At 32.3% G+C, this 13,803-nt stretch overlaps 2 protein-coding genes across 2 annotated transcripts in view; both read right to left on the reverse strand.

Annotated features, from left to right (window-relative positions):
- The window catches only part of GH9C2 (glycosyl hydrolase 9C2), a 77,502-nt gene that overhangs the window by 44,299 nt on the left and 19,400 nt on the right, over window positions 1-13,803 (reverse strand). The gene's annotated exons all lie outside the window — the stretch shown is intronic.
- Window positions 3,899-5,984, reverse strand: LOC148772607 (protein DOG1-like 3). Its single transcript, XM_088817448.1, has one exon. The coding sequence runs from the start codon at window positions 5,356-5,358 to the stop codon at window positions 4,483-4,485; it is 876 nt and encodes a 291-aa protein (XP_088673574.1). The 5' UTR covers window positions 5,359-5,984; the 3' UTR covers window positions 3,899-4,482.

Consider the following 13,803-nt stretch of genomic DNA (forward strand, 5'->3'; position numbering starts at 1 on the left):
TAATTTGGGAGAGTGAGTTAGATGAAATTAGTAAATTCGTGTGTCGGGTCAACATTTAATATTCAATATATTATTCCACATCACATTTAACGGCCACATAGACGTCACGTGAGCCACACGTGCTATTTCCGTCGAAGTTAGCTGCCGTTATAACGGCAGAACATAAAGTGATAAAAAATGGCAAGTTAAAAGACATATTGCGTGGATTGAAATATTAAGACATAAATCATTTTAGTGATAAAGTTTAGGGACATAAACTGTAATTTTACCGAACAATTCTAACAATCATTTTATATATTGGTAAGACACAATGGACGTGATAATAAATATAAGTGTTTAAATAATGTTAAATAAATTATTAACAAATTAAATATAATAAAATTTAAAAAGTATAAAGAACTGCGGTTCAATATCCCCAAACATCTATTATTAATTATATAAATTCATAAACGCCACTATTCAAAAATATAAAAAAAATACTCAATTAAATATAAAAAAATGTGTGACTTAATACAATCTCACTTAGGTTACTGAATCGATAATGTTACAAATTCGAATAAAAAATAAAATAAGATGTTTATTTAGAAGAAAAAAATAGATTATAACTCATTCCAATTAGTTTTCTTACTTTAAAATAAAACTATATACTCAAAATACTATATTGTTATTTTTCTTTTAATATTAAGTTTAATCAAATAGTAAGATATGATTGATTTAGCTCAAATTCTTTCAGGTAGTAAACGTTAATCAAAGATTTGAATCAATGAAGCTTAATAATTGACACAAACGTATTAATTGAAGTAACTATTTATAATTAAAATCTAATATCTTTTTAATTCAATTTTATCATAAAAAATAATAAATTTAATTCATAACATACGTAAGAACCAAATCGAAAGACTTGAATCGATTAAGCTCAAGTCCGTTCAATTTGTAAATATGTTTCAAAGATTTGAATCGATTAAGTTCAACCATTGACAAGAACGTATTAATCGAGTTAACTATTTATAATTAAAGTCTAATATCCTTTTAATTCAATTTTAATAAAAAATAAAGTAAATTTAATTCGTAAAAAAATGTAAGAATCAAACCGTAAATCGTAAGATTTAATCTAACCATACTATTTGAATCGATTAAATCTTCCGACTTTTATAAATTAAATTTTATTCTTTTTATGATAAAATTCAATTAAAAAAAGATACTAAACTTTAACTATACATAGTTACTTCGAATAATGCGTTATTGTAAATTGTTGAGTTTAACCGTATTTGAATATTGTCTACGAATTGATATGACTTGAGCTTAAACGTTTCAAATCTTTGAATATTATTTTCGAATTGAACACATAAGGTTAATTGTTTCAAATCTTACGATTTACGATTCAATTCAAACTTCAAATTCTTTCAAAATTAATTTTTAATTACACGAGTTGATTCGCATTTCCTTAGATTTTTAAAATTTATTATATATAGATTTGTTAATATTGAATTTTTAATATATAATAATAATTATATGAGAATTAGGAGTTTATTTAACATTACGTATATAAGTTTTAGGGCTTGTTCGGTTACCGCTATAAGATTCTACTGACTAAATAGTAAGGGCTAATAACATATCCGGTTGGCAAGATTCACACTTTTTCAAAGCCGCTACTAAAATCAAAGTCCGCTATTAAATGCTACTATTTCATTAAATTAGTAGAACCATCCCCTGAGATTAATTTAATAGAGGGTGACTAAAAAGAAAAAATACAATTTTATCCTTAAAATCATATTTTGTTGTAAACTAAGTGGTTTTATAGACAATTCATATATAATAACTGAGTTTAATAAATTTAATAGAAAATCTAATCTAAGAAACCGAACATGCGACTAACTAAATAATTAATTAGTCAGTAGGGAGTTAATCCAATTTCATGCGATCCAATCTAATCCATATAGGTAACCGAATGAGCCCTTATAATTATTATTAGGGGTGGAAATCGGACGGATCGGATCGGATCTAGGCCTTTCGGAAAATTTCCGATTTTTTTCGGAAATCATTATAGCCTTCCGATTTCGATTCCGATTATTTCGGATTCTTAAAATGGATTCCGATTCCGAAAAAATCGGAAATTTCGGAAAATTCCGGAATTCCGAAAAATTTCGGAAAAAGAGAGAGAAATAGGAAAAACAGATCAAAAAAAACATTAATAAAAAAAAAATCCAAAACTCAACAGCAAAATCAATGGCGAGTGTAAAGCAAACAGAAATTCTATTTTCTTCATATTACATGAACAAATCAAGTATTACACATTAATAATTCCTAAAACAACCAACCATCTACTGAAGCTACAAAGCAAAGAAAAAGGGAAAAATGTTATCAATACATGATTGAAATCGATCGGTGCATTGATGAAGCGAGCAACTCGAAGGAGTAACAAGTACGAAGATTAACTCAATACTCCCTCCGTTCCTTATTAAGTGTCGTTTTTAGCTTTGCACAAGGATTAAGAAGCTCAATAAATGTGTCTTGATTTTAGGTAAAATATATTAGAAAGACTAAAATAACCTTGATTATTTAATGATGTGATAAGAGAGAGTTAATATTTATAGTTGAATTAATAAGGTTAAAACAGGAAAAAATGCATTTAATGCGGTATTGGAAATCTAAAGTGACAGATAATATGGAACAAAAATATTTTTAAAAAGAGACAGTTATTGTGGAACAGAGGGAGTATTTGACTGAAGAACGTAACGAAAACGAAGAATAGCCAAAGCAGCTCTCTGCGAAGAAGAAAGACGAATCGGACGATTAGGTATGAAGGTGAGGAGAAGAGCAAGACGGCGCAGACAAAGTGAAAATTGGATTAGGTTTGAGAGGAGATATGCTGGGCATTTTGGTTTCTAAATTGGGCCATTAGTACATGGGCCAGAATAAAAAATAAGAATAAAACAATCAATTTATAGTCCAGCCCAAACAAAACCTCAGTTTTATTAGTATGAAAATATATAATTATGTAATACATTTTAAATGTATTAAAATTTCGGAAAATTTCGGAAATTTTCGGAATTATTTTCGGATCGGAATTCGGAAATTCCGGAGGTTTTATATCAAATTCCGCTTCCGATCCGATTTTTTTCGGAAAATTCGGAAATCGGAATTTCGGAAATCGGACTACAAAAAATCATTCCGAAATCGGAAATAATCGGATCGGATTCGGCGGAAATCGGAAATTCTGTTCCGATCTCCACCCCTAATTATTATACATTGTAGAGTTGTGATATACATGCGTCTTGTTAGGAAATTTTCTTAATATGTTGTGTCCAATGGTAAGAATTCTCACATGCTTGAAGGGGTTATGAGTTCGAAGGTTTAATGATATTTACGAATACAATACACAAATCATTAAAAAATATCTCATATAAGCTGTGTTGCTGAGATCTCATCCTAGACAAACCCGAAATAATAAACTAGATTAAATGTATTAAAGAATATTCTAGAAGGTTAATTAAACTAGATTAAATGTATAAAGATAATAAGCTAGATTAAATGTATTAAGGAATATTCTAGAAGGTTAATTAAACTAGATTAAATGTATTAAGGATTATTCTAGAAGGTTAATTAAACTAGATTAAATGTATTAAGGAATATTCTAGAAGGTTAATTAATAGATTAAATGTATTAAAGAATATTCTAGAAGATTAATTCATGTATTAAATTAGCTTATTCATGTATTTGGTTTTAATTAAAGTTCATGTACTATTTAGAGGTGAAGAACTAGATTTATGTTGGGCAAATCCTATAAATACCACATGAACTATAGCGATTTGGAATAAGTCAAAATTTTCAAAATAAGTCAAAGTTTTCAGGTTTAATAGAATTCTCCTATGCGTGTGTGTGAGAGTGTCGAGTGAGTGAGCTCTCCATTTTATATACTAAACAGAGTAAACAACAATAGTTGAAATAACAACACAAATTCTACTTGCAATTTTTGCAACACACATCACAGTAGGCCTCAGTATTGTACGGAAATGTATATGCTACGGTGAAAGAGAAAAACTCAAATGAAAAGAAGGTGAAGCGACGCCGTTTTTTTTCATGTAGAAAGGGTGCCGGACCGGTGGAATCAATTGGCAACGGATGTATGTGCTGGCAAGCGGAGAACAGAACACGGCCCATGCACAGACAGTGGTTATTTCCGTGGAAAGAAATTCAATTAAAGAAAGGAAGAAAAAAGGACGGGAAAATAACTGCAGCAAAGCAACAGATCATGCACAAAAGGAACATCTGCCTGAAAAGTAGGGAAATAACTGAAAGGTAGCAGTACCTTGAAAAAGATTTATTTAGCTTACCTTCATAGTGAAAGAAAAGAAAATTATACGATAACATAACCAAACGAAAATATTGAAAACATATAGTGGATGTTTTATTATTAGAGATGGTACAGTGGTGGTGGTGGTCCCGGGCCATGCATGCCCAGATACGTACGTACTAGCTAGATCATTTATTAGCAGTAGTAGTGGTGGTGGTGGTGTGGTGGTGGCGGCGGCGCTTGCGGCTAGCGTCTCGATTCTTCCCCCACTCGTGAATCTTGAGGTGGAGCTCGGCCGCAGCAATAAGGAAGTAAGCACCCTGAATAGGACTGAGAATAAGGATCAACTCTTTGAGCGTCTTGAGCCTCAAGTCATCGGCCATCTGCAGAACCCTCACCAGCCCATTCTCCTTGGATGCCAGAGCCGCATCAACTACCACCTGTTGATCATGATCATGTTCCTCCACACGAATCATCAACTCGGTCGCCACAGAGTGAGTCAACCCGACCATCGAAGAGTCGGCAATTGTCTCCTGCTTCTTAGCCAGCTTCTCGGTTATCATCTTCTCCTCCCATAAAGTACGCTTGTGCAACTCGTCCACCCGCACCATCTGACTATGCGAGAGATCGCCCAGGTCCCCAGTGTTGAGCCCGCTTGGTAGATGATAGTCGTCTTCGAACGCGGCCTCGAGCTGGAGGCCGCATTTGGAGTAGAGCAGGTGGAAGGCCGTTGCGGGCCTCCACCCGCCCGCCCACATGAAGGCCTTCTCCAGGCTGTGCGTCCACGTCGGGCTGAACATTGACAAAATATCCTTCTTTGCCCACATTGATTTCGTCTTGTAGTAATGCTCGTAGTGATGGACCACCTGCTCCACGACGTCTGGAATCAGCAGCACTGATCCCCCGCCCCACTCCTTGGTGGCGGAGACGAGTTCTTGGAGTTGGTAGTTTTGCTCCACCATCCAGGAGTCGAAGAACATGTGGAAGGACACGTGTTCTCCGACCCCGCCTCTGGTAGCATGCGCCGTGTTTGTGGTGCCGTTGGGCAAATGCAAATTCGACATCGTGTCGTGGGGGTTGGGTGTCTCTCTTTTTTCTTTGCTTTTCTTTCTTTGTTTTTTTCTCTCTCTCTCTTTGCTTTTCTTTTAGTGGCAAGTTATTTTGTGTTTGATGGCTGTCTTTTTTTAACTCAACTCTTCTCGTATATATATACATATAGTGATTATTAGTGATGTAATTATACATAAATATAGCTATGTTCATTTTTCGGTTTGTGGTGTTAGATACATGTATCTCAAAAGTGGTCGGTTAAAGAGGATTCTAGGGACTTGCCTTCGTGCTCTGTCTCACTGTGGTTTGGCCCGTGGGGGTGGGGATACATTTGATGATAACTATGACACTTTTATTGAATTACTCAAAACAACCTCTCAAAATATCCAAATCATTCACTTTAACCCCTAGTTTTATCATGCTCGTATTTAGGAATCCAAATATGCAACAAATTATGGTTTTCTTTTTTTTTTCTTTGATTTTGGCTCTTTGAAAAGGGAAACAAACAACATCATCTCGTGTTGGAAAAAATTCAAAATGCCAAAATAAAATGGAAAATTAAAGTGCCGAGCCAAAAAAAAATTAACTTAATTTGGACACAATTTTTTTTTTCTTTTTTTTTTTTAAATAACATAGTGAATTACGATGATGAAAGCAAAAAGCAAAAAGTAAGAAGACGTATAAAATGGTCAGAACAAAACAACTTGGTGTTATATATATATATATATATATATATATATATATATATATATATATATATATATATATATATATATATATGTTAAAAAAAAAAAAAGCTTCATAGATCAGATATAAAATATCTGACTATTAATTAAAGGGTGCAAATTTAGACCGAATGGTCTGTTTTAATAAGAAAATCGGATACCATAGGATGATTGACACGTGGATAATTTAAATTAAAATATAATTAGTATTCTAATAATTGGAAAAAAAAAAAAAAAAAAAAAAACAACCACAGCAGAACCCGTAACCCATCTAACCCTAGCGTGATTTATTAAGAGTTAGACTTAAAAGTGCCACATGTCAAAAAATTAGTGGAATCCGATTGATATTAAATATCGGTTCATCCGTTCAGAATTTAATCTCTTAATTAAAATACTAATTTAAAGCTATCCCCATCCATGGGGGGTGTGAGCGGGTGAGGGAGGGGGTATGCTATTATGGACCTGGGGTTAAATGAAACATTATTTTATATATATATTTTCATGTGATTTATATATAAATTCTAAATTTTATAGATCATCATCATTATTATTATAATTTGTAGATATCCTTATCATGTTTTTTTTACTATTTTATCCTTATTGTTTTCTATTATTTTATTAATTGTTGTTTTATTCGTGATTTTTATTTCAATAATAATAGTTTATATTATGTCAACAAGCTTTTCAACCAACCAATGGGGGTTTTCAGGAAAAAAAAAAAAAAAAAAAAAAAAAAAGAGGAGAAATGGACTGTGCCTAAATTAATTAAGATATCACGAGCAATTCATAAATGGTAACGAACGAATTTGGTTGAATTTTGTTGAATAATTCAAGAATCAATATAGTTCACGGATCAAATTGAGAACTTATTGGAATAGTTATATATGACAAATATTCCAAACAAATCATTGTATTGATCAATATTTCAAGAATATCAATAATTCACAAATCAAGATATATATATCACAAATTCACAATGCTCAACACCCCTATTCAAGTAATTAAAATTAAATGAAAATATTGCATGCATAATATAATTAATTAATTAGTAAAATCAAGAAATGTAATAAGGAAAAAGAATAATTTTACCTGGAGGCCGCCACAGATTCTCCGATCGGAACACAGCCATGCATCATCACACTAGGAATCTCCAAATAATTCTTCGATTTGATATTTTGACCAATTAAAAATCGTATTTCCAAATTGTCAGATCTATATACTTTTTCGTATTTAATTTCGAATTGAAGATAGATCTACATTTTTTTTTTTTGGGTGACAAAATTTATAAGTACTAATTACATATACCTACAGAATTGGGTTTACAATGAAAGAAGAAAAAACAAGGGTTTAGGATATTTTTGTTAGTGTTTCGTTCTAATCGCCTATCTCCTACGAAATAATTATTTTCCAACAAATATATTAATGTTTTTTCATTAATATATCTATTAAATAAAGAAGTAAAAAAAGGAAAGAAAAAGAAAAGCAACGTGTCAGCATGTGTGATAGCCAAGTGTCGACCCCTAATGGTAACAACTGTTTAACAAGTGTCATTGCGTTTGGGGTATGTGTGGGTGATATATATGTGGGTACATGCATGTATGTATAATATATATATATATATACATGATTTTACTTCTATATATATTTGCATCCCTTTTTCCGCCACTAAATATTTAAGTTCTAATTTTTTTTTTTTGTTTGGCCCATTAACTAACGATACGACGTCGTTTTCGTTTTCGTTTTCCCCTTCCAATTTCTCTGCTTCTTGTTTTCCCTTTATTTTTAATGCAGCCCTATTTTATTTTATTTTCTTTTTTGGTCATGTTTAATTTGTTACCGAACGACGTCGTCTCTTCATATCCGAGCGCATTCGTTGATTGCAGCAGCATATTATTTCTCGGCCGCTATTGTAGACAAATCTAACAGCATTCCTAATTTCAGCGTCCTCATCAAAGCTCTGTGGCGCAACTCTTGGGGGGCAGCCGACCCCCAGAAAAAAGTACATTCTTTTAATTACTCTTTTACACAATACTTTAAAAATATGTAATTTTGCTCCCTAAGTTTTTTTTTCTTCTCTATTCTTATTATGATTTTTTATTTTCTATTTGTTATTACAATTTAAAATAATACTACTAAATTTTATACTTCTTTAATTAAAAAAAATATATGAATATGTACTAATTTTAGAAGAAAAAAAAAATTGTGAATGACTCTAAATTTTTTGGAGACGCTGCTTTTGAATTTTCGAAAATTTTAACCTACTTTTAAAAATATTATTTCCAAAAAAAAAAAAATCGACCCCATTCGAAGTTGTTTGGCTTCGCCTCTACCGAAGCTGCTGCGTGTAATTCATGCATGGCATACGAATTACAGCAGCAGCTTCTACGTACATTTATACTAGTTTCGAGGTTTCCTGCTATACGGTTGTCTTTTCGAAATTGTTTTTCTATTTTAACTTTTGTTTTCAGTTTGTTCTTTGGAGTGTTTCTTTTGACTCTAAAATTTAATTTGAATTATAAATCTTCGCTATAGATGGTCCTATCAATATCACATTCAAATAAAACATCATGGTCCCATAATTTTTTTTTTAATTAAAAAAATAAAAGTTAATATAACTGTCTCTATCGATTTTGTAAAATTATTTATATGTACAGAGTAAAACATAAGAACATTTCTTAGATGTTATATAAGTGTCGGTGAGTGGCAAGTGATTATTCCTATGATTAGATAAAATTTAAATTCAAGATTTAACTATTTAAAGTCATACTTCAATTATGATCATTAATATTTAGGTGGTGTTTGAAAAAAGCTTATTTAACAGCAAAAGTCAGTGATTCTGAGTTAAGTTGGGACAAACAGGAGCATGGTTTTTAGGACGTTTTCAGCTGTCCCCAAAGATCACTTCTTGTGACACTTATTCCCCGTCCCACGTAAGCAGGTCCAGTTCCGAAAAATTGATGTTTTTTAGGGCTTCCAATTTCGGTAAAGAATTGTTATATATTGTAAGATGCACAAAATTTTCCAAGAATTGTCTTTAGCTCAATTGGCAAAAACACATTCGTATTTGTTAATGGTCGCGACTTCGACCCTTGGCAACGCGTTATCTCATGAGGGCCTAGTTACGCTCCGGTACGATGTTGTCTGTGATGAAGTTGACTGCGAACATTTGTGAAAAACTGGCCGATTTCTATGCATGTGTTTGGTAATAAGCTGATGGCCGAGAATCAAGAAATATGAAGAGGCAACAAAATTTGCCGTACATATAACTTGGGCAGGTGACGAGTATCTAAAACCTTATGTAACCTCCGTGCCTGAAGTGACTGTAGTAAGCCGATCCAGTTCCGACGAATTTCTATTAATAGCAACCGACGGTTTATTCGACGTTGTCTCGAATGAGGTTGCATGCGGAGTTGTGAAGAGATGTCTGAATTGCAGGAGGCGCGGCGATTCTGAGGCAGCTACTTTGTTTGTTTGTTTGTTTGTTTGTTTGTTCTGGTGTGATTGTTTTAGTGTTTTTGTTTGAGTTGTTGCTAAACGAATCTTCGGTTGAAGGTCTGGTATGTACAGCGAAGGGAATTCGCCTTGGGCTAGTACTTAATTTTTTCGTTACTTAATTACTGCAGCAGGTTTGTCGTCGATCAGGTGTGAACGTGTACCGTTGTGTTTTGTCTATGGGTGTCTATGTAATGTATATTATGTGTCAACTAGTAGTATTGTGTATTTGTGTATGTACTATATCTAGTACTATTGTATATATATGCCATGTTGAATACTTCCATAACTGCTGCAGTTGCTTTGCAATCTGATGTTTATTTAGCAAAGCTTATTTCTTTTATTATTATTATTAGGGTAAATTACAAACACCCCCCTGAGGTATGACCAAATTACAAAAACACCCCTCTTGTTTGGATAATTACAACCACCCCCCTCAACTCATCAAATTTAGTGGAATCTTCGAGATGATATGGAATATTATCACTTTTGTACCCGTTTTATCCCATTCAAACTCTACATTATGAAGCAAGATGACCATAATATGTGATTTTTAGCTTGTATTATATCAGTTTGTGGTGCATCGAAAACTGTATTTTTTACACAAAGAGTACAAACTAGAGCACATTTCACGGAATCTAGATGACTATGTTGAATTTGGCACCATAAAGGTAAGAAAAAATCATAGTTGAGGGGGGTAGATGTAATTATCCAAACAAGAGGGGGTTTTTTGTAATTTAACCATACCTCAGGGGGTATTTGTAATTTACCCTTATTATTATTAATTTTTTTATTTATTTAGGAATTAAGTAGTCGAACTTTAGTTTGAAGATTTGGAATATTGTCAGATAATTAATATAGGGGTTATCTTGCCGAGCATATTAACAAGGCTTCTAATTGATTGGGGTGAAAGTCGGATGGATCGGATCGGAATTAACATTTTCGGAAAATTTCCAAAAAATTTCGGAAGTACAAAATCAATTCCAATTCCAATTCTAAAATTTTCGGAATCTAAAAATTCATTCCAATTCCAAAAGGCTCAGAATTTCGGAGAAAAAATCGGAAATCGCATAAGCTTTAAAATTTCAATACTTAGCCGAAATTTTCTAAAATGTTCATAATTTATCGAAAATAAGAGCATCCACGTCGATAAAAGTAAAACTAATAACTACTAAATTTCAGTTTAAAAAAATAAATAAAAAGAAACACGGCATAATATCCAATAAAACTTCTAACAACAATTCATTATGTCAAAATCCTAAAACAAAACTTATAGGTGTATTTTAAAAAAAATAAGTATTATATAATATATACTATTTATAGGTGTATTTTTCGGAAAAAAATCGGAATTTTTCGGAATTAATTTCGGAATTAAATCGGATCGAAAATCGGAAATTCCAAATTTATTTTGTATAATTCCAATTCCAATCCAAAAAAATCGAAAAATTTCGGAAATCGGAATTTCGGAAGTCGGAATGAAAAAAGTTGTTCCAAAATTGTAACTTTTCGAATCGGAACCGGCAGAAATTGGAAAATCCGTTCCAACTTGCACCCCTAGTAATTGATAACTTTCATGCAATTTACTTGATAATTTTAGTGCAAGAGTGGACATATTCAAGCATTAATGCCACACATCCCACGAGAAGTAGGAGCGTAAATGAGTTGACTCGGTTCATGGTTTTGATGTGAGTAATGAGTTGGCTCTACAAAAGTTTTATTTCGAGCTCGATCGTTCTAGTTGTGCTCGTGAGATTTTTGAAATATAAAATATATGTACTAAAAGTTATGAGCGTAATTTGACATCGTTAAGCCACCGTTGGAGAGTTGGAGTACAAATTAGATGGTTCATGCCGCTCCAATCCCGCTCCGGCATGTTCCAGTACCCGTGACGCCCGCAACACTCCGATTTATCGCATTGTCTCGGCGTTCCGGCAGTTTATTGTCTGTTTCTCGACGTTCTAGTCCTGGAACAGTGTTGTTACGGACTTCAGAACGGAGAGGGTTATTCCCGTTTCATTCCGGTGCCGTTCCCGCGAATCCTTCCCACCAAACTCATCACTATGGATGGTATAAATACAACTCTGTCAGTCAAGGTGAAAAGATGAAATATTAATTACTCAGTACGTCCTTCTTTAAGAAACATATCATTTTCCACATAATTCGACTGATTTAATCGTCAGAGTGTTAATGATCGGAAAACATATCCCGACACTCCCTTTTGCAGGTCTCCTAAAGCAGTTGGACTCTTTCTAAGTAAGGTATTTCTTCAAATGGTATATGTTCCAAGATTTTGGCGGTCGTTTGCCCTCTTTGATTTCGATCCAGTATAACCCATCGGACAATTTTTCTAGTACCCAGTACAATTCTGTAATTTTGAGGGCGTCTTGAGCACCCAATAACAATAATAATAATAATAATAATAATAATAATAATAATAATAATAATAATAATAATAATAATAATAATAATAATAATAATAATAATAATAATTTTATATTACGAAGGTCAAAAAATGAAACCACGTCACTTGTTCTATACTTGTGTAAATTGTAATAATGTTTGAAATATAGATTTAAAAGATGTTACTTGGCGTAGTCAAAAAACTCTGGCAATGTTTAGAAGCGTTTTGGATCTTATTTTGATTTCATTTCGAGGAAATATGTTTTGGGGGAATAATTTGAGAATGAAAGTAATGTTTGTTTGTATTTTGGAAGGAGACAAAATACACTGTAGCAGTCAAATCATGTTTAAAGGTGTTAGAAAAAGGTATTTTTGAAGAAAAAAATTTAAAAATGAAGTGATGTTTATTTGCTTTTTAGTGAAGATATTTTTTACTGTAGCAGTCAAATCATTTTACTGTAGCAGTCACATCATGTCTGAAGGAGAGAGAAACTTTTGGAATTGTTTTGAGAAAATGATTTGAAAAGTGTAATAAATCCTATTTTATTTTGGGGAAACAATGAAAACAAAACAAAAATGCATCCAAACATAGCCTCTAAATTTAAAAAACTCTAAATTTAGAGTGTGTTTAGCGTCCCTTCAGTACCATGACAGAACATACATGCGATTTATAGCTGATGAAAGCGTAAAACCTGCGGCCTACACAAAATTAAATATATGAAGAAAAAAAAAAACAAAAAAAAGGGTGATTTTGTCGGGCTAAAAATAGACGGTTTTGGTGCAATAGAAATCGCCACGTTACCCATAATTTTACCAAAAGAAAACGGCAACCTCCGTCGTGGCAAACGCCGTTATTCCATCTTCTTCCACCGAAGCAAACTCCATAAATACGTCCCGCCAAGTCGGCGTTCTGTTACACGTGTCCCTCTATCTCTCCTTAATTCCCTACTAATTACCCTATATATGAGTCCGGGTCTTCACATTTTCCTCAACTCATACAATATATATTATATGAGTAAATTGCAAAAAGTTCCGCTGTGTAATCTTCAAATAGCAAAAACCTCCATGTGATAAATAAACTAGCAAAAATTCATCTGTGAAATTTAGTCAAAGGCAAACATCCCCCAGTTGACTTAAGTGTGGCTCACTCGCGGGTTGCGCGACTGGTAGTAGATTTTTGGACGTGAAATAACGAAATTATCCCTAAAAATGTATTTATATGTATATATATTATATGTATATATATTTTCCTTTTAATTTGATTGTTTAGAAATTAAAATATTGTTAAAAAATAGTAAATAATTAAATTTAAAATTTATTAAAAATTTATTAATCAAATTAAGTATAGATTTTTTTTAAATATATAATAACGGAATTTAAATTTTCTTTTGATGTTGCGATAATTTAAAATATATACAAAAACTATGTGATAATAAAAACAAAAATAAATTAAAGACCCCATTGTACCTTTTTAAGATATAACAAAAATAAAATAATTAAAATATTTAAAAAAAAGAATTTATTAATTGCAAAATCCCGGAGGTATTTGTGTCTTTTTATGTGAAGTCAACACTCAAATGATAAATGGGCCGAGTGTGCTATTTAAATAATTTGGATTTTTGCTAATTTATTTATCATAGAAGGATTTCCGCTAATTAGATATTACACAGGTGGGATACTTTTGCAGTTTACTCTATATTATATACACGTACCCCTCTTCTCACTCTCTCTACTTTCCCTCTCTTACTAGCCGCCAGAAAAGATATATATATATATATATATATATATATATATGCTGCCCCTGAGACTGATGATGCTAAAATGTAGATCACCTGGGGTAGA

The sequence above is a fragment of the Erythranthe guttata genome, chromosome 1 (assembly GCF_056151865.1).
Source record: "Erythranthe guttata isolate IM_541 chromosome 1, IM_541, whole genome shotgun sequence".
NCBI lineage: Eukaryota > Viridiplantae > Streptophyta > Magnoliopsida > Lamiales > Phrymaceae > Erythranthe > Erythranthe guttata.

What these genes read in the sequence shown, in the direction of transcription:
- LOC148772607 (XM_088817448.1), bottom strand. Translation starts at nt 5,358, where the DNA reads ATGTCGAATTTGCATTTGCCCAACGGCACCACAAACACGGCGCATGCT.